The 22,104-nt window shown below is 37.7% G+C and overlaps 1 protein-coding gene across 1 annotated transcript; it reads left to right on the top strand.

Moving 5' to 3' along the window:
* The first annotated feature begins 125 nt into the window (after positions 1-125).
* Positions 126-17,284, top strand: LOC116295166 (NADPH-dependent quinone oxidoreductase VAT1). The gene is made up of 10 exons (XM_089034295.1): positions 126-523; positions 1,811-1,940; positions 4,731-4,946; positions 5,951-6,022; positions 6,637-6,713; positions 6,834-6,934; positions 8,187-8,239; positions 8,454-8,639; positions 10,999-11,139; positions 14,958-17,284. The coding sequence occupies exons 1-10, from the start codon at positions 297-299 to the stop codon at positions 15,414-15,416; spliced, it is 1,662 nt and encodes a 553-aa protein (XP_088890421.1). The 5' UTR covers positions 126-296; the 3' UTR covers positions 15,417-17,284.
* The last annotated feature ends 4,820 nt before the right edge of the window (positions 17,285-22,104 follow it).

A 22,104-nucleotide genomic window follows, 5' to 3' on the forward strand; every position in this document is an offset into this window, starting at 1 on the left:
AATCCAGGTCGACTATATTCATCACAACATTATTTAAAAAATAAAGTACAATATTTTGGTAATTTATTTAAAACGTGATAATTAATCTGTTTCGAAACTGCTCCTAAATATCAGCGTGTTTTAAAGGAACGGCCTATGAGGCACTAAAAGGAGATTTGTTGTGCATTAAACTGACAGATTGATCAGATCTAGCGGGATTTTTTTGGCAGATATTTTTACACCGACATTTTTGAGGCTCGGGTTTCTTTGATAAAACCAGTTGTTCGCTACGGATTGTGGGATTTCCTTCCAGCGACATGGCGGAGGTGGAAACGACTAAAGACGTGCCAGCTACAGCCGAGGTTGAGGCTCAAAATGAACCCCAAGAAGAAACAAAACCAGCTCCTACAGAACCTGAACCTGAGGTAGAGACAATGCGTTGTGTTAGACTCAATGGTCATGGCGGGTATGGGAAGCTAAAAGTCGAAAAACATCCTAAACCCAAGGCCACTGATGGAAATGTTGTCGTCAAAGTTCACGCATGGTGAGAAATTCTTGAATTCTTTTACGCTCGCTCTCTTGAATTTTTAACTCTTTCGAATAAATTATTTTAAAATTTAATTAATTGTGTAGCCTGTCGCTGCATGACTCTAAAGGTTTTGAAGTTTTGAATTAAAAAACGTTTTGTAGAGTCAACTTCAAGAGTGACAAGAAGGGTGGGAGGGGCTGTTTTTTGAATGAAAATTTCAAAATTCATCTACACCTAGGTTTTCTCTTTACAAAATCTTGATGTTTAAATATTCATCTTCAAGGTATATCGTATTATATGCCTCGAATTCAAAGAATCTTGGGGAATGATATCTAAATTATTTCAAACACGTATGAAATTATTTTGCTTGTAGCAAGAGGACTGTAAATGTCACGCTAAGCTTTTTCATAAATTTATAAATATTTTCATAGATGACACGCGTGAGGATATTTAATTTACCTATTATATGTTATTGTTCTTTTGTTTATAGGTCTCTTTAATCTAAATTTCTTTGTTAAATGTAATAATCCATGGGTTGGTTACATACCATTAAAAGCATGCAAGAATGCATATTCGAATGACTGATAAATGAATCTTATTATAAGCTGTCTACCAGCTTTCATTTGGATTAGCTGTTTCAGTTAATATTATTCATCATTATTTCCACCTTCAGAATTATTCCGAAATTATCTTTAGTCAAATAGACACGAGAAAAAACAATGGCTTTAGGGTCTATTAAATTTCATTACTCTATTAAAAATTTATTTTACTGATTTAGTGACTTCACTCTATTGGTAGTCAGGAGTATTACTCTTGGTTAATTTGAGCAGTGATCATTCAACAAGTCCATATTGCTTTTCCTCTGATGAAATATCATACTGATTCCCAACATTGTCATCTTGAATTATAATGACTTAATCTGGGAATATTATTAGAAGGTCTTGAATACAAGGGTGCTAATTTCAAGGGCCCAGATTTAAGTCATGTTTACAATTTGATTTCATTTATTTAACAACTCACTATAGCAGTGGAGACTGAGGGAAGGCACTTAAACCTTCCGATTTTTCCTGTTCTGTAGTTTTTAAAGTAAATATATTATGAATTAGAATTAGAATGCATTGCTATATAGTACTAGTGTAACCATGACTGCATGCATTTCAATGCCATGGTGAGCCTTAGATTCGAAAATATAGCATTTTAGCCATATAGCGATGAACATGGTCTGAAACAGAAAAACATTACCCATTGAGTTTGGTTTGATATGCAGTAGCTGATACTATGGTATTGTTTTGTGTATTCTAGTGGGCTGAACTTTGCAGACCTAATGCAGCGGCAAGGTTCATACAGTGAAGCACCAAAGGTACCATACACTCCAGGTCTGGAGTGCTCTGGTGTTGTGGAAGAGATAGGAGAACATGTCACTGGAATTGAGGTGAGATTCGAGCTAAGAATGCTAGATTGTTATCAAATATCATTTTGAAAGAGAACATGAGTGTTGATTGGCTGGTATAGTGTTTATACAAAAACAAAAACAAAAAACACAGGGACCTGTTTGCACAAAAGGTTAAAAATATATTTGAACAAAATAATGGACCTTTATGACCGGCATGACAGCCATGTTGTCTAGAACAATAGATTTCCCCCCCCACCCAACCCCCACGTGGCTGTGCATCCAAGTGATTCAGGATGAGGTTTAGAGTTTATTCACATGGGAATAAGCATGGCACCATGTAATAAAAGTCCATATAAAGACCCAGTTCTGATTTCAAAAGACAACTTGACTCACTGAGGTCATCATTCAACTAATTTGCATGCTATCATTGCTGAATAACATTAATATGTAAAGCTTACATTTCTGTGCCAATTCATAACATGCATTGTTTTTTTCATTGCATCATTTTCAAATTTGGGTGCCCTTGTTCTGGGGTCGGGGGGGGTGGGGATAACTTCGGCCAGTTTTGATAGGGATTGCTATTGAGATTATCAAATCTTGCTGGCCTCATGCTCCACAGCTGCCAGTGTTTTTAAATCACAGTACTGAGATATGCATATGTTTAATGTTATTTAAATATATTTTAATATGACAAAAAAAAGCTATCTTTATTCCTTTAAACTTGGTGGGGTATGCTGCTAATGCATCATCTTTCTCAGCTGTGAGTCAACGGGTCGGGTCACTGGTTCGAGCCCTGAGGTCGCCACATGTGAATTGAGTTTATTTGATGTGTTGTTCTCTCCTGTGCCACAAGGGTTTTTCTCCTGTTTTCGGTTTTCCTCCCTCCATAAAAATCAACATGTGAGTTGAGAATTGTTTGTATATAATATTCGAATGTAGTAAGGAGTGTGTATATAGGATACACGGCCCCACAAGGTTCTAGCTTTAAAGCCTACCGTGTATAAATAAAAAAGATTGATTTTCATAATAAAAATGCTTATTTTTGCCACACCCTACTTTTGGTTGGAAACAATTTCCTTCCTGACATTTTCTACTCTAAAAGGTGATAAATAAATAGGGTATATCAACACACCCTCTTCCTGCCCAGAAATGCCTTGAACATTTAGAGAGTCATTCATGTATTAGAATGCAAAGTTTGACTTTAGTTTCTGGGTGAACCAACCTCTTCAATCAAGAAAGAAACCTATTTTGGATGAAAATCAAATTTATTCATTGCTTTCTACTGTATACATTCCTTTTATAACCTTTACTTGGGTTTTCCATATTCTGCGAACTTGGTAGTTGAGAGCTGCATGAAGAAATTTTATTTTTCACTGCTGTCAATCAAAAAAAATCAGTTTATATCTTTTAGGTTCTTGACTGGCAGCAGTGAAAAAACAATTTCACAACAAGCCGTTGGAATATCTGAGTTCGAAGAATATGGAAAACTGCAGAAATTTTATAAAGCCCTGAAATGACCTCCAATGAAAGTCTTATCAAAGTCAGGCTACATGACATGATTAGATTATTATAGATTAGAGAAAATTGATTTATTTATTGCTATTCTCTTTATGTGCTTTGTGACTCAGAGTTTAAATCTTTTAAGCTCGGCATGATTAGGAAGTGGTCACATATTACTGATTATCTGAATTCCCACTAAACTATTTACTGTCTTATGCACATTACAACTGATAATCTTTCACGATTTGGAAAGTTCAGGAAACACATGAACTTAGGCTGCGTTCATGACGTATGGCAGAGGGGGGGGGGGGGAGGGGGGCAGGTGAAATTGAGGGGGGATCGGGAAAATTTTGATAGGAAAAAGGGGAAATGGGCAAATTTTTATCAGAAAAAGGGGGGAGGAACAATTTTTGGAAGAAGCTATGAGCCTTGCTTAGGGGGGATCGTATTTTTTGCATGACTTTAAGGGGGGATGTTAAGAATTATTCTGGACATTTCAAATTTTCACCTGCCCCCCCTCCCTCTGCCATATGAACGCAGCCTTAGAAAGTACTTTCCTTTTTACCAAAAAAGGGCCAAAAATACATTTTTAGAATCTTGATATATTTTTTCATAATATTTTATTTGTTAGAGCAGACTGGTTATTTTGACAGCTTATGCTGACGTAGGCCTGCTTTCACTTTTTCCTTTATGCAACAAAATAATTTGATGCAAGTTGAACATCATGATATCTTGTTGCAAAAACAGCGTTCTACTTTCTGCGACAGACTTTTCAATTTGCAGCAAATTATGTTTTTGCTAGACAAGTTTGCACTCAAAAGGAAAAACATGCGGCATTGCTTTTCCACTTCGAGTTGTCAATTTTTTCGCTTGTATTACCATAGCTTAAGCAAACATATTTGTACACATATTAAGAAACTAAATAATTCACCTGCATGCTATGTGAAGTTTATATCAAGTGTGGATCGTCACAACATGAGAAAATTGTTAGGACAAGCATGAACAAGGCTTAAAACATAAGTCAATCAGTTGCCAGTCATGATGACGCTAAATTAGTTTTCAAGACCTTGGGCACAGTTTTTCCCTATCCGGACTGACTATAGGACGGTAATTAACTTTTTTTTTTTTTTTCCGTATTGTTTTTACTTGTTTTTGTGATCGTTTTGTGTTGTTGTTTAGCGGCAAAGGATACCGGACCATGCGTGCGGGCAGATACTGACAAAATACCGCCCCCTCAAACAGCCAATCAGAACGCACGATCTTTTAGAATACCAGACCAGAAAAAAATAAATAACAGTTATTTCATAATTGTATTTGTTACTTGCATAGGTTGGATCAAGAGTATGCTGCATAACACTCTTTGGTTCGTGGGCAGAGTTCGTAGCTGTGCCCTTCACTCATTGCTTTGTGATGCCTGAATCAATGACCTTTGAAGAAGGTGCAGCGTTCCCTGTCACCTACCTGACGGCATATCTCATGTTGTTCCATTGTGGTAACATAAAGAGGAGAAAGAGCATTCTAATTCATATGGCTGCTGGTGGAGTGGTGTGTAATTATAAGAAACATAGAGGATATGACATGGCCACGCGGAGATAGGGATCTTATCTTTGATTGTGGAGGCGATATGTTACGGTTGAGTGCTGCGACTTAGTAAAATCTGTATCTCCAATTGGCCATGTAATGTTTTGAATTATATATAGTTATCGATGAAATACAATTTTTGTGGATTTTTACTGTCTATAATGCGATTTCTAAGAATTGTTACCAATGGTGATGTTTTCACTTGCTCTGTTCAGTTATACATACATCACACAGGAATAGACCTTATTCGTGGTGTGACATGTTTTCCCAATTCAACGTGACAAACCTCTGGGGGAATGAAGAGCTATTGTTTTGCAACACGTCCGGATATCATTGTTATTCCTTTTGTATCCTTTGGGATACTCATGAATTTTTCAAAGAGTAAAAAGAAAAGAAAATGAATCCTCTGGAGGTTTGTCAAGCCGAATTGGGAAAACATTGTCACACCACGAATAAGGTCTATTAAGTGATTAAAGCACCATAGAAGGGTAAAGAGAGCTGATCCTTACCACCCACAAACCATCCCATGCAAACAACTAACCCTTCAAGAAACACCCATAAAATCACCATAAAATCACTATACTATGTGAAAACTTTATTCTCATCCATTCTTCACCCATACACATTTTCAAAGTCACTTTATTATGGGAAAAATTTATTCTCATCCATTCTACTTCCATACACATAATCCAGAATTGGAGAGGCATAGCTCAGTTGGATTGTGTGCGGTGGACAGAGCCAGAGGTCCACAGTTGGATCCTCAGGATCTCCACGTCTGTTTCAACTTTTCTCTGTTCTGTGTAGCTTTAGCTTTGAATACTCTTAAAACATAGCCCTGATGGAGAGAGAGTGCAAAGTGTGCACTGTCAGCTTCCTGGGATACCAGTTGAAGGAACTACCGACGTTAATATAAACTTACTTTACCTTTACCTTCAAAATTCAAATTTCCTATGTAATTGATTTTCTAGGGAACAGCAGCAACCCAGCTCTGCAAGACTGTTGAGGGTTTGAAAATTTTTGGTACTGCTTCTGCTTCAAAGGTAAGGGATAATCAATAAACCCTTGTAGCTTAGGGGTAGTGGTCTTCCATTATAGACCATGTGTCATTCCCTAGAGAATCATTTCTTTGTTTAACGGTTGCACATAAGAAACATTAATATGGATACAACTCAAACAAAGAATCCTACTCTCAAGAGAATGACATGTTTGGAATCACGGGTGGCATAGCAGTAGAACCACTTGCCACTCACCTCTGAGGTCTCAGGATTGATTCCCAGACTTGGCATCACATGAAAGTAGAGTTTGTTAGCTCTCTCCCTTGATCCGAAGCTTTTTTTCTGACAGGTTGTCCGGTCCTCCAATTCGATGTATAAGTTAGTCAACTTTGACTTGGAACAGCCCAGAGGCTGTCTCAGGGTATCGATAAGATATCTGAAATAAGACAACCTATTTACTAAGAAAGAATTATCTATTTTGTCTTGATCAGCTTTTGTGGGATTTTTTGCAGCCACTTCATAAGGCAAAAATATTTCATTATCCAAGGTTCCCCTAAACATGGCTGAGATATTGAACCTCTTTATAGGATCTGTTAACTTAACAGGCTAATTTTTGTTAGAATAATAAGATAAAATGAATTTTTATTTTTATTTTTTAGCATGAAATGATCAAAGAGTTTGGTGTTGATCATCCCATTGATTACAGAACACAGGATTATGTCCATGCTATTAAAGAGTGAGTATGCCAATCCCCTTCACCCCCTACCCCCTCACCCCTCCCCCCTCTCGGCCCCACCCAAGACACATGCACACGACTAGCCCAGTAATCCCACAACAAATGTTTTTTTCCTTGTAGCATAACTCATGGTGTAGACCTGATTCTTGAGCCACTATCAGGCTCAGATACCAAGAAATGCTATGATCTTCTTAATCCTATGGGAGCAATGATCTGCTTTGGTAAGTTATGGCTAGCATACTTGAATTAGAGAGTTTCAGCAAACATGAAAGACGAAGGCACTCATGCTAATGAATGGCTTTCAAAATGACCATTGGCATCGCAGTGCCACATTCAGGACATCATTTTCAATGCCATTTGTTAATGCATGAGCTGTGTTCTTCCACGTCACATTGTGTTTGCTAAATCTCTGTATTGATGTACAAAAGCAGCATGAGCGTATTTCACAACAATATTAATGACTAGCTATTATAGTAGGGAAGCATGGGTGGCGTAGCGAAGAGAGCGCTCGCTTCTCACATATGTGACCCTGGTTCGAGTCCCAACGAGCTTGGTGTTGTATGTGAGTTGAGTTGTTTGTTGGTTCTCTCTTGTGCTTCAAGTGTTTTCCAGGTTCTCGGGTTTTCCTCCCTCCGCAAAATCAACTTCTAAATTCTAATTCGATCCTAGGTGAAATTCACGATAGGGCTAACCTCAATATCTCCTTTCGCACTCACTGATGCGAATAAATAAGTGTTTAGTGTTTGTACACATCAGCTAATATATCAGCCCTCTCACTATGAATGGCTTAAGCAGGCATGAAAATCCCGGTTATACAAAGGGTGGACAGTGCTATTCGACAGATAAATCCTTATCCAGGTGATAATGCTGTTATTCAATAAATTTATCCACTGGATAAGGATTTATCAGTAGGATAGCACTATCCACCCTTCATACGACTGGACCCAGGTTTTGATCAGTAATATTATAATGGCATGGTTTATAATGCATTAAACCATGCCTAAGATGTGTTCTGATTGGATAGATTGAGTCATAGCTAGCTCTGATTGGTCTGTCAGGTGTTTCTGGTTTTATTCAGGTCAATGAATAAACAAATTCAATAGAATAAATGTGGGCATTTTCCATAGTTGTTCAGGACTTTAGATAAAACTACTTAATTTTGCTATACTTCATTGAATAAACATTATTTGTTGTGGTGCAAAGTTTTCCCATTACAGATCGCATGTCATAACCTTGAGAATAAGATTCCTTGTTTGAGTTGTATCCATATTCATGTATCTTCTGGCGTTCAACCGTTAAACATAGAAATGATACTCAAGGGAATGATACTCTTGGGAATGACACATGGTCTGTAAAGTGAAAGCATTGCACCATGATGAATAAGATCTATTGATTATAAAATTTTGAACTTTTTTATCTTAAGTTAGAGTTTAGTACTATTAATTTTTAAAATTTTGATTCTTCAATCTATAGGTTATGCAAATCAAATTTCAGAGTCAAAGGGTGTGTTCTCGGCAGCAAAAAATGTAAGTTACTATTTGGAGATGTTTGTTTGGGGATGGGAAATGACCCCCACCCCCTTGCCCTACCCCCTCACCCCACCCCAAGACCTCACTGAGTTGTAATGCATTGTTTTCATTCTATATTTTAATTGGTTCTCTTGTCTAACTGGTGTAAGTGGCCCTGGTTATAGTAGTTGCGAAATGAGCGGAGTGAACGGTAATTCTCATTTCATTGCAGTGGTTTCAAGGTGTAACCTTCAACCCCACGAAGATGATCCCAGACAACAAGACAGTCTGTGGATTTCATTTGGGCCGCATCTATACCTCAATAGATTTGATCCGGGATGCAATGAAGGATTTAATGAAGTTGTATAATGATGGTGCCCTCAAGCCTTGCATTGACAGCGTATTTGCCCTAGAAGAGGTACTGTAGTAGCAACATTACTTAACATTACCTGTTTTGAATAGAATAATAGACATGTCACTCATTCATTGCTTCATTGCCTCTTCCCACCCTTTGTTTGCATTTACTCGCTTCACACATTTTCATCATCATTCTGATGAAGGCTATCACTAGTTATAGCAAAAACGTCATGTTTTTAAAAGTTCTACATGGTTTAGCTGTAATCTTACATTTAATTGATCATGTTTGAACGCGAAAGCCTTAAAGATACTATTGAATTGGTTTAGTCTATATCTTATATTCAGTGGTTATTTGGTTATGCTTCAGGAAGTAGGTATAGGTCATGTATTGTGATATTGTGGTAAACATATGGTCAATATGCACAAGTGTCTCAGTCTTGTACAGTGTGTTCCTTAGCGATGAGCAAAGCTTTTTTATAACAACTGTTCTGTGTAGATCAAGTTGTTGCCAACCATCAAACAAATCCATACAAAATGTGCAAACTGGACAAAACTTTTTTCATATTTACTAAATTTACATCAATTTTTCAACTTTTATTAACAGTCACATGCTCTTTCAAATCATTATATTTTTGTCGGTCTTGAATTAGTATTTAAAATGTCGTGCTAGATAGTGTTGCAAACTCCTAATTACGAACTAAAATTGCAACTTTGTTATGGTGTAACACAGTAACTTAGGAAAACTCTATATAGAGAAGCACTGTAGTGTAGCACTCGCCTTTCACCAATGCAAAAAGGTTCAATTTTCAGACTCAGTTTCATATATGAACAAAGTTTCTAGTTGGTTCCCACTTGTGCTTCAAGGGCTTTTCTCTAGATTCTCCGGCTTTCCTCCCTCTGCAAAAATTAACTTCTAAATTCCAATTCTATCATGAAATGAGGGCCACAGGTTTGTTAGCCACTAGCTATTATGTGTTACCCTTGTAAAAACAAAGATGATTTAATTTTTATTAACTGTGTCTGTGTGCAAAGGGACTAAATCTGTTTATCACCATGTTCATGACGTAAGGTCAAGCCTATATAATCACTAATTTGATTAAGGAATTAAGCCTTATAACCTTACATAATGGTCAATTGTTAGCATAAATGTGATGACAGACTGTATCATTGTTCTATCATTCTGTAGTCGATCATTCATGATTATTTTTTGCAACAGAAATTAATAACTGTCAAACTTGTACCTTTTTTGCCACTTCTTTACGTAAAAAAATGCATTATTTATATAATGTTCAACTACTAGCATACATGTGATAACAGACTTATGATCGTTCTATCATCCTGTAATGGATCATTCATTATATTTTGCAACAGAAAATAGTAACTGTCAAACTGTGTTTTTTGCCACTACTGTTCATAAAAAAGTTGCATTTATAAGCTGAATGCAAATAATATTATTGCCTCCACTAATTATCAAAAAAAATTAAATTTAAATTTTATAAAATAGTGCATTCACATACGTCCATACATTCTTTATTACCAGCGTTTGCATTGCTACGCGGCCACCCCAGATAAAAATCACGATGTACACTTTGCAATAGACTGCCGTCAATCAAACACGTTGCATCATTTACACGCATGTAGGATTCAGAAGGCGCCAAAACTTGTCAATTGTTTACAAGTATTATGAGCCACACTCACTGGGCCTATCCGGGGCCGATCCAAACGTGTGTAAATGACGTCACCTTGTTTGATTGACGGCAGTCTATATTGCAAAGTGTACGTCGCGATTTTTGTCTGGGGTGGCCGCGTAGCAATGCAAATGCCGGTAAGATCAAGCAGGTTGAGAGTGTGGCAGCAAATGCTGATGTGGACTTGCTATAAATCGTGGATTAGAATTGATTTGCAGATTAGATTAGAATTGTATCAACAAAGTTAAAACATTAAATAACAATGGCAGCCAATTTGCTTAATATTTATAATTTGTAGGACAGATGGCAGTTGACCTTGTTCGTATGCTGATATACTAGAACCAATATTTGGTCATGGGTCATATAATTGATTTATTATCTATTAATCAGTCAATGGATCTGATAAGGGGTCAATTGCTTGAATATTAGCACACTAGATGCTAAATAGCTTTATCTTTGTCTTTAAGCAATCCCATGTTGTTCAGCTTTTAGGTTGACCCTGTTGAGCTGTGCCACTGTCCTACTTGCTTACTTGCAGTAGTAAATAGCCATAACAATTTTTTATTTCATTAAAAAGGAGCCTGACGGGTTTAATAAGGGAAATCCCAAAACACAGTAGGCTTTATTTGTTTTGGTGCAACATTTTCCCATTACAGACCACATGTTATTTATGCTAGAGTCCTTAAATGTAATATTTCCATGATTTAAATTTCATGATTTTTCTCTATGAAGGTTGCCAAAGCACAGCAAAAGATGCATGAACGAAAGAACATTGGAAAAATTCTTTTGTCTCCCTTGAAAGAACCTGAACCAGAACCTGAGCCAGAACCAAAGAAAAAGAAGAGATCTGAAAGTAAAGTGGAAGCTGAACAAGTAATAGTATACCCTTAATTTTATATTGTTTCTTATCCTGTCCTTTTCTTTCATTTTTTTTTCCTTTCCTTTTTGCATGTTGGCAGAGGCCGCCCGGGCGACATGGGGAGGGCACGGGGCCGGGCGGGCTGGGCGGGGGACGGGAAGGGCCGGACGGGCGGGCGGGGCGTGCAGGGAAAGGGGGGGGGGGGGCGGCAAGGGGGGGGCAGGGGGGAGAGGGGGGAAGGCGGGGAGGGAGAGAGGAGGGAGGGAGGGGGGGAGGGGAGGGAGGGAGAGGGGGAGGGGGGGAGGGGGAGGAGAGGGGGGAGGAGGGGGGGGGAGAGGGGAGGGGAGGAGGATGGAGAGGGGGGGGGGAAGGGAGGAGGGGAAGGACGAGGGAGGAGGAGGGAGGGGGGAGGGGAGGAGGGAGGGGGGAGGGAGGGAGGGAGGGAGGGGGGGAGGGGAGGGAGAGGGGAGGGGGAGGGAGGGGGGGGGAGGGAGGAGGGAGGGGGGGGGGGAGAGATGGGAGGAGGAGGAAGGAAGGAGAGGAAGGGAGTAAGAAGGGGAAGGAGGTGCGGACTGGAGGAGTGCGGTTCTTTCATTTCTTGGATGGCTTTGTTCTTATTTTTCTTTCTGGAGTTTCTGTTCATGTCTTCTTTTTTACTTTCTTTCTTTCTTTCTTTCTTCTTTTCTTTGTCTTCTTTCTTTCTGTTCTTTCTTTCTTTCTTTCTTTCTTTCTTTCTTTCTTTCTTCTTTCTTTCTTTCTTTCTCTACTATCCCAAGTTCTCTAGTAGGTATTGAAGGCTATGAATTGTATAGGTTTGACAGAAATCGTCAAGGTGGGGGTGTTAGTTTGTATTTAAAATCAAGTATAAACGGCAAAAGCCGTCCGGATCCATCTGATAACAACATTGAATCACTATGTATTGAGATAACGAAACCACACAGTAGACCATTTATCGTATTAGCTTGCTATAGACCACCAAATTATGACGTTTTAGCTTTCTGTAACATTCTCGAAAATATTTTGACAAAAATAGACTCTGAATTCAAAGAGCTGTATGTCTTGGGGGATTTGAACTGTGATTTAATCAATAGTAATACAAGTACACAGGCTCGTCAACTAAGACATACTTCTGAGTTATTTCAGTTACATCAACTAATTACTGAACCAACAAGAATCACCCAAAGAAGCAAAACATTGATTGATATCATTCTTACAAACACTCCAAACAGGGTTGCCCAGAGCGGTGTTATACACCTCTCTTTGAGTGACCACAGCCTGGTGTATGCTATACGCAAGATAGCTATACCAACAAATCATAAGCACAAAATAATAACATTTAGAACTTTCAAAAATTTTGATGCAAACAATTTTCGTAGGGACTTGGCGTCACTCCCTTGGGATAGCCTGAATGATTTAAAGGACCCAAATGATATGTGGTTAAAATGGAAAGAATTGTTTCTATCTATTATTGAATTGCACGCACCGTTTAAAGCGGAAGCGCATAAGAAATAGAAGGACGCCTTGGTTGACAATTGAAATACGAAAATTGATGCTCGAACGTGACAAACTAAAACAATTAGCAATAAAGACAAACCAAAATAATGACTGGGAAAAATACAAAGCAAGTAAAAACCGAGTAAACAATGAAATCAAAAAAGCTAAGAAGAAATACTATGAAACTCACTTTTCACAAATCTCGAGAAATTCGAGCGAAGTTTGGAAAACAATAAATGAAGTCTTATCTCGAAAAAGTAAAGACAAAACTCATATAACCTCCTTAAAGAGCGGGGAAAACACTATTTGTGATTTTCAAGAAATCTCTGAGCTTTTTAACGCTCATTTTTCTGAAATAGGGACAAAGCTAGCCGGTACAATCCCGGAAGGACCACTAAGCTTTAACTATTACCTAAATAAAGCAAACTCGACCTTTAAATTACAACACACGACTTCTGATGAATTATCTAAGATCTTAAACTCTATATCAAGTAATAAGGCAACGGGCTTAGACGGCATATCTGTGCGCTTGATAAAGGAAGGTGCTCCAATTATTATTAATCCCTTAGTTAAGATTTTCAATCAATCTATAGACATGGTATTTTTCCAAATGACCTTAAACTCGCCAAGGTAACTCCTATTCATAAAGCAAATGATAGAGATGATTTAAACAATTATCGCCCTATCTCAGTACTTCCTGCCATTGCTAAACTTTTCGAAAGAATTGTCTTCAACCAGTTATATACTTATCTTAGTTCAAATAACCTGCTCTCTGAAAAACAATCAGGTTTTAGACCACAGCACTCAACGACTACTGCTCTGCTGGAACTTACAACTGAATGGCTTACAAATATAGATGAAGGGAAGATTAACTGTATCACCTTCCTTGATTTTACGAAAGCGTTTGATACAGTTAATCACTCTATCCTTCTCCATAAATTAGCTAATTACGGCATTGCAGAAAATTCATTGAAGTGGTTTAAATCCTATTTAACTGAGCGAAGACAGAGATGCAACGTGAATAATACATTATCTACTATAAAACAAACCCTTTGTGGAATTCCCCAAGGGTCAATCCTAGGTCCATTATTATTCATATTGTATATTAATGATTTACCAAATAGTGTACATTTTTCAAGTACAAGAATGTACGCGGACAACACAAGCCTCACGGCTTGTAATACTTCCGTAAAATCTTTATCTGAGCAGATCAATTCTGATATTATTAGCATATCCAACTGGTTGATGGCAAATAGATTAAGCCTTAATTCAACAAAGACTGAATATATGTTTATTGGGTCTGACGACAAATTACGTCAAATAAGTTCCAAACCACATGTTTACCTTGAAGGTAAACAAATCGCACGTGTCCAAACAGCCAAAACCCTGGGGGTTGTAATCGACCAACGCCTGTCCTGGGCTGACCATGTCGATCATATATGTAAAAAAGTTTCATCAGGCCTGGCTGGCCTTAGACAGGTTCGTGATTACGTCCCCCAGGAGACGGCGATTGCAATATATAATTCGCTGATAACTCCTTGGTTTGACTACTGCGATGTGGTTTGGGATAATTTACCAAAAACATCAGCTGACAGACTCCAAAAAATGCAAAATCGCGCAGGCCGAATCATAACTAAGAGTAATTATGAAACTAGGTCGCGCGACATTTTAATGTCTCTAGGATGGGAAAATCTTCAAAACAGGCGGAAGAAACATAAAGCCACAATAATGTACAAGACTTTGAATGCTCTTGCACCTCAAAGTTTAAGAGACCGCTTTGAGTATCAAACTACAAAATATAATTTGCGGAAGGGAGAAAAGTGTTTAAAATTATCGAAACCAAACACTGAGTACCTCAAACGTGCGTTCTCCTATGAAGGTGCAAAAGCATGGAACTCTTTGCCTTCAGATATTAAGTCAGCTAGAAGTATAAGGGAATTTAAAAGAAAGCTTTCTTCTGTTGGACTCTCATAAACTTTTTTAGCTGTCTAAATTGTATTCTTATTTAACTCGACATTCTTGTAAAGCAATTTTTATATAGATAGAATTTTTTTTCGAGTATAAATAAAGTATCACTCACTCACTCTCTCTCTCTTTTTCTTTCTTTCTTTCTTTCTTTTTTTTCTTCTTTTCCCTTCTTTTATTCTTCATTTCCTCCAATTTACTTGCCTTATTAAGATGCTATGAAAATAGTATCCACAAATTGTCATAAATAGTAATATTAAACAAGCATCAAGGAAACAAACTTGCTGTGGCTAATTAAACTGATAAATAGAATCCAAAATCTAAAAAATATTACAGTTTTTTAACTGTGTTCTAATTCTAACTAAAATTCCAGAAGCCAAATGGTGAGGCTGAAGAAGCCAAACCGGATGCTAAAGAAGGTGAAAAGGAAGAACCAAAACAAGAAGAGACTAAACAAGAAGAGATTAAACAAGAAGAGATTAAACAAGAAGAGACTAAGCAAGAAGAGACTAAACAAGAAGAGACTAAACAAGAAGAGACTAAACAAGAAGAGACTAAATCAGAGGAGGAAACAACACCAAAACAAGAACCACCACAGCAAAAGGAAGAAGAAAAAACAGCTGAACAACCCGCTGATGCTGCTCAGGAACCTGCCAAAGACGAGCCTGTTCCTCCTGCTGCTGAATCCCCATCTGATGAAGGAAAGAAGGAAACTAACGAAGAAGAAGGCAAGAAGGAGGATGAAAAGAAGGAGGAAGCAACTGAGCCAGCACCTACAACAGAATTTGAACCCAAACAAGACGAAACCGCGGAACAGAATACAGAGATGTAAAATCTTTTTGAACCGACTAAGGTAATATGTTAGGAACTTCTTGATTCAATTCTGTCTAATTAGACAGCAAATTCATATGGGCATTATTTTTGACAGAGAAATTTAAATTTATAAAAATAAAATTGGAAAAGAATTTGATTTAGTTATTAAGTGATAATTGAAGAATCTGGAATCTGGTAAATGCTGGTATTCATCCATTCATTCAGTCTATCCAAATAAGGCTATATTAGATGATGTAAACTTATTTTCAAGTTTTAAACATTGATAATCATAGATATTAGCTGCAACAGAATTATTATGCTTATTTGCACCGTCTTTGTTAGATTCAAAATATAAGCTTAAAATGTGGGCTCCATGGAACCAGTGAATGGAAAACTGTTGGCATGTTGCATAGACCCCTCGCATTGATTTCTCAGAGGAATTGTTATGGGGGACAGAACAATATTTCAGACCTTGTGTCATTCCCTTGAGAATAAGATTCTTTGTTTGAGCTGTATCCATATTCATGTATCTGCCCATGTGCAACGGAGTGCAAACCTTAAACAAAGAAATGATACTCTAGGGAATGACATGTGGTCTGAAATGGGAAAACATTACGTCAGAGCCGAGGAGGTCTTTAGGCCATCATTTCTGATGCAAAAAAAATCTATTGTTTTGTCCCCCAGAACAATTCCTCTAGTGACTCAGTGTACAAGGGGTCTAGTTGATCATTGGCTGACTGTTGTCAATCAATGGTTGATGAATATTGCATGATTCTGTCAGTCATTGGTTGATTTAGACAGTTAGGTTGATTGCTGTCAATCAGTGGTTGATTAAGATTGGCTGTTGATTGACATTGTTGCTTTCAATATGAATCATTTTCGAGGTAACCCATTTCATTGGCTGTGTTTCCAGGCAACTGTTTCCATGGTAATAAGGGAAAATCTGCCATTAGAAAACGCTGCTAGTAATAGTTTGTAAACGAATGTCCAAATAGAGTTCCAGTTATCATAAGGTAATCTCATCTGATTAGACAAAAAGATGTAGACATATTCTTTGCTCTGTTGGTTTCTGTCTTTACTGACCCTAAATTCGTTTATTGTGAGCTAGCTGCATTGAATATATGATTTTGTGGACAAGAAATTGAGTGAAGACATTACAATCTGATTTCTTCTTTTCATAGCCGTCACAGCTGCTGCAACACCTGTTTTTCGTATCATACGCCTTTTCTGAGATAGCAAATGAGTTGCATTGTGGTCTACCTTGGGTACTAATGTCATGCCCTTAATGGTATTGGTACTCAAGCTAGACCACTATGCAACTCGGACGAAGGAATGTGTTTAGAAAGTTCTCTAGCTTTGGGCATGGCTTTCAGGGGCGGATCCAGGATTTTGTTCAGGGAGGGGTGCTACGCACAAAGTTAACCCAGGGAGGGGTGCACCCCTTAGAATCAAAGGGAAAAAACAGTATTGGTCATCTTCGAAGTTGGGGCATAAAGTCGAACCAGGGAGGGGTGCGCACCCCCTGTACCTCTCCCCTGGATCCGCCCTTGGCTTTCACTAGCGACTACGCAAGCACGATAGTTTTGATGTGAAAACAGACCCAACACAACCGCAAATCACGAGGGTGAAATTTCTTCCTTTTCCTTGTGCATGCGTTCATGCTCGTGTCGATAGTGAAACCAAGCTTTAAGGGGGGAAATAGGACAGCTTTAGATTCAATTGGACATAGATGGCATTGGTAGTGCGAAAAGATAAAGCCGAGATAACTAAACGTTCACATATATGTTATTTCAAATTCACTTGAAACTATACGTCATTCTAACTGGTCTAAGGCCGTTCTTCCTCAAGGATTTGATTATGATCAATAAAAACGAAAATTGTTCAAAATCTCATTCGTATTAAATCATAACTTATTCAGACTTTTTACCTTAGTATATTTTCTTAATATACCACGATTTGTGTCGTCAAATGGCTTTAGAGTTCTTGTGGGTACGAGGAGAAGCCGTGTACAGTCGATGCACCGATGTTTTCGTGTTTCTATGACTTCCAGTGCGTCTAGACGTCGGGGCTTCTCGCTTCCGTCAAGTAACATATTTACCAACTCAGAGCTCTAAAAATTTGACACGGAAACCGAAACACTAGAAAAAATGTGCTTGGTCCGGAGTTGACTGGGTTGCAGAAACATTAAATATGCAATAACAATTTGACGTAGCAATGGCACAATCGGTCATAAGATAACATACCACAAGAATTTTTTCATGACAAGACCAATAACGCAAACGAAGGTAGCGTAATGGTTACAACGGCGGGACAAATTGGTTAAAGCGCGCTTAGAGGGCGAGCGTTCACGAGAAAAGTTGCGTTGCCGGAGGCCATCTACTAATTTCTCGACGATTCTTGGGTCAGAAACAGGTTAGGTCAATCTTAGTCGTTAGCATTTAGAAAGTTCAAAGGAACTGGGTGGTAACGAATACATGCTCAAAGGACTGTGGGTAGGTATTTGGAGAGGTTATTTAAAAACTCTACACTCATTCTCTTCCATTCAGTCCAACAATCCTTTGCACTACGTCTACCTACGACTTCCTTTGAGCTTCGTAATTAAAAGTCGCTTTTGTGAACAAATATACCAAATTCAAAGTATATATTTATATATATGTATGTATATACAAACACACACACACACATGTATATATATATATATATATATATATATATATGTATTAGGGAAGTATGCGAGGATACAGCGAGTGCGCAAGTCTTTTCTGTATCATCAAATAACCAATACCTCTTTACTTAAGGCTGCGTGTCGCCGCATCTGCCACAGAATAAAAGGGAAGTTGAGAATTTAGTCAAAATGTTGAATATGTGGCGACACATAAATTAGATAAGCTAATTAATTTTATATATGTACTATTTTAGGCGGATTAACATAAATTCGAATCTATGAGGATATTGCTACTAAGACACAAAAGTGGGACTACATGCACTCTAGAAATAGGAAAATCATACGTGAATAGACACGCACAGTTGCCGCACTCTCGCCTGCGTTGCATTAACTCCTCATCAGGGTTCAGTCCGGATGCAACGCAAGCTAACGAACCCTGACAAAAAGCAAAAGGACTTTTTATCTAATCATATAATTATGAATTGAATGGATAAAATCCACTTGGGCCTAATGTTTTTGCCATTTCAGACCGCGTGTCACCCTCTTGAGAATAAGATTAATTGTTTGTGTTGTATTTATATTCATGTGTCTCTACGTGTGAAACATTTAAACGAAGGAATAATACTCTAGAGAATGACGTGGTCTGAAATAGGAAACCATAATTTAGGGCTATGTATTACTAGTTCACGCCTTTTACAACTGGCTGTTTTTTTGAACGAAAATTGCTCATTCTGTCGCAAGACGTTGGGTGGAGTTAAGTGAAATGTAGGATTGATTTCACTTGTAATTAAAAGATGTTCGGATATTACGGTTCTCAGCGGTGTGCTCGTATTGAGTCGTTAGCCTCATTTATGTGACTTCAATCAACGAAGAACAGTTGAATGAAGGCTAAAACGATGAAAGATGACCTGTTTGGAAGTACGCAAATGTTTTGACGAACAAATTTAGTACGCCATTATTAAAATAGAGTGCTATTCAAAAACCCGCGAAATACACTTTAGCGTATTACACTGTAATACACTTTATTGTCCGCATTTTCTTTTGATTTTCTTTTGTGTTTTCGGTGTATTACAATTTATTACACCTTAGTTATTGCACTTTGTTTCACGGGTTTTAGAAAACCACCTTCATTTCAGATAACGTGTCATCTCCTAGAGTATCATTTCCTTCTTTAACGATTGCGCACGAGAAGACACATAAATATGCAACTCAAACAAAGATTCGCTTAGAATGGAATAGAATGGAATAGAATGGAATAGAATGGAATAGCGACTTCATTATTCTCAAAACAATGACAAGTGGTTGGAAATTGGAAAACGTTACAACATTATGCCCAAGCTAAAAAGGTATATTATTCTTCCCACGCAAATATAAGGAAAACACTACTAGCAGGCCCCGTTGCTTAGATACAATTCGCTCTCTTTCGGAATGGAAAACAACAGCAGGAGATGAGGAACATGATCTTTCGCGTATTTTAAAATCGAACCCCACGTAGCGGGGTAGAATTCATATGAATGTCGGTAAAAAAAATTTTGTTTCCGTCTTCAAAAGAAAAAAAAAACCTCGAAAGGTGTGGACGGGGCCTGAAGAGGCAAAGTCATACGAAATCCGTTGAACCAGTCACCGCGCACAAGCTTCTGCTCGTCCAATGAAAAAGCTTGAACAGGGAACCGTCAAGGGCACGGCTTCGACACGTCCTTATCGTCATACGCCGGTGCTTTTGTTCTAAAACTTTGCTGCATGGAGTATTCTAGTCGGGTCCGTTTGATATGCAGAATCTTGAACGATAAGCGCAGCGCTGATCACCTCTGGCACTAAACATTGTGTTGTTTCTCGATTGTTTAAACCTCTTATTGCCAATCAGCACAACCCATCTACCGAACTCAGGAAAAATGCCTTCTGATTGGTCGACCCAAGCACCTAGGTTTCAATTAGGCAAAAACTACTTTGTTATTTATTTGTCATAAAACAAAACAAATATGCTGTTTGATCTCATGAAAATGATAGCTGTCATTCAGTTCAGAGAACTCATAGATAGGCATTAGGTCGAATTTTTTTAATAGTGTGGACGTTCCATCGAACCAACGACGTTATGCTAAATGTTTAACTGCTAAATGCCTAACAAGTGGAAAGGCGCTGTCACTTTCCATAAGTGTAAAAATGTTTCGTACGACGCGTACGTTTTTCTTCTCTATCACCTAGCATTATTAAGGAAAACTTAAACTGTGTAGTTTTGCGTTTATTGTTTGGTCTCAATGGTCGACCAACATCAGTGAGGCAGTAAAACTGAAGTACTAATTCTAAGAAGTAGTTCTTAGAGTTAATGACCGCAGTACCGGCGCGCAAATAAGAATACTCCCCTTTGTAAGGTAACCGCTTCTTCCTGAATCAAGAATATTTTTATTTTGATAGCACATATACTATGTCAAGGCGTCGCGCGCGGCAGCGTATAAAAGAAAATATTTTTGATCAATGTAGATTGTTCTTTTTCCTCCTGGGCTCGTTTACAAAGAACGCTTTTAACGACACACTGTTGACAACTTGTCCTCTTTCTATCTCCATTAATCATTTAAAATCAAAAAAAGACTGAACATTCATTCAAAACATCAAACTAACTGCTTCGCTCTTTGTTCAAGCTGTCATCCGTTCTCAAATGGTATTGTCCCGCTGTTTTTAAATTACAAAACGTCACTCTTTGGTGGTCATTATCTATCTTTATCAATCGCAGCCTTAAAATGAAGTAATTGCTTGTGACCATCATCTCCAGTCGTCATAAACCATGGCGCCGCAATTCTAAAACACGTACACCCGTCAATGAGTCACACGACTTAAGCGTGACGGTAACGCAATCTATGATTTTAGAAACGTGAACTCTTCAATATTGAAATTATTTCTTTAACGTAAAAAGTCTTCGATACAGAAATTCGTTCTTTTGTTAAGTGAATCTGAAGTTTTAATACAACAGACTGAGGTGAGTTACTCTTAACAGAATTCCTTAGACTTAATCAAGTGTCCTTTAACTGTAGGTGACTGAGAATCATATTGTACAAATTTGTCAAAAAATACGACGTAAAACAACTAAACCCTAAAAATTTCAATATGGGGTCAAGAATAATCAAAGGTCTAATTTAGAAATGAATTTTTCCTTCAATTATGTGATAAAAGCACTCTTTTATCTGTATTTTTATTGCGATTTCTAGAGAGCTTGTCGCCATCATTCTGCAGTATTTTAAGAGTGTGATTCGATCATAACATAAAACGCTTTGGTTATAAAGTGACATCCTTTCGAAACGAATTCGAATATGGAATGTTTTAAAACAAGTATCGTTATTCATATTCATATTTATGTCTTCGAAAACTCGCGAATGCTACAAATAAATCCAGTTCACAACCGAACAAAATCATATTTTATTGCTTTCCGCATTTCGTAATTTCATTCGAAAAAAATTCAAGAGGATGATGACGTTCTCTAAGAGTAACTTTGAACTTTTTAAAATTCTTCTTCAATGGATTTTAATTAAGATTCAGGTCGAAACAGAAACTCCTGCATTCTATTAACATTGGTATTTAGTTTTTCTTCTCTCTTGTCGAGTTTCCTATTGTTTTGCTCTCGAAAACACGTGTAAAATCTGCATGTGGTCAGCGCAAATAACAGAAGACTCTGGTAACAGAGCAGGTGTATTGACAACCAGCCAATCAGCGCTTGCATCTCTTGAATGCACTCATAGTACGTGAAGAGCTAACAAGCCCTTACCTGCGATATAATAAACAAAAGAAAGCCAAAGGCCCGAATTAATTATTTCGTATGTTCTTATGTAATTAGTGGAAAATAAAACCGTTCTTGTTGGCTTAGTGAAGGAAGCCATAATCTCTATTAGGCATACATGATTCAGAGCAAGTAAAATTCATTTTGAATTTTTTTTTTTTTTTTTTTTTTTTGAATAAAACTCTCATGGCTGAACCAAAAATTAAGCTTTCGATATTTTAACGTATCGATCGGCTGTTTTTTGTAGTAAACATATTTATAGTGCTGTCAACACTC

This window comes from Actinia tenebrosa, unplaced genomic scaffold, assembly GCF_029948245.1.
Source record: "Actinia tenebrosa isolate PJP-AT-01 unplaced genomic scaffold, QUT_ActTen_1.0 PGA_scaffold2__45_contigs__length_23673736, whole genome shotgun sequence".
Classification (NCBI taxonomy): domain Eukaryota; kingdom Metazoa; phylum Cnidaria; class Anthozoa; order Actiniaria; family Actiniidae; genus Actinia; species Actinia tenebrosa.

Bases quoted from the DNA above. Each gene is read 5' to 3' on its own strand.
- LOC116295166 (XM_089034295.1), top strand. From the start codon at position 297: ATGGCGGAGGTGGAAACGACTAAAGACGTGCCAGCTACAGCCGAGGTT. The intron at 4,947-5,950 runs GTGTGTAATTAT...TTGATTTTCTAG, and splicing joins ATATGGCTGCTGGTGGAGTG to GGAACAGCAGCAACCCAGCT. The intron at 8,640-10,998 runs GTACTGTAGTAG...TTCTCTATGAAG, and splicing joins GCGTATTTGCCCTAGAAGAG to GTTGCCAAAGCACAGCAAAA.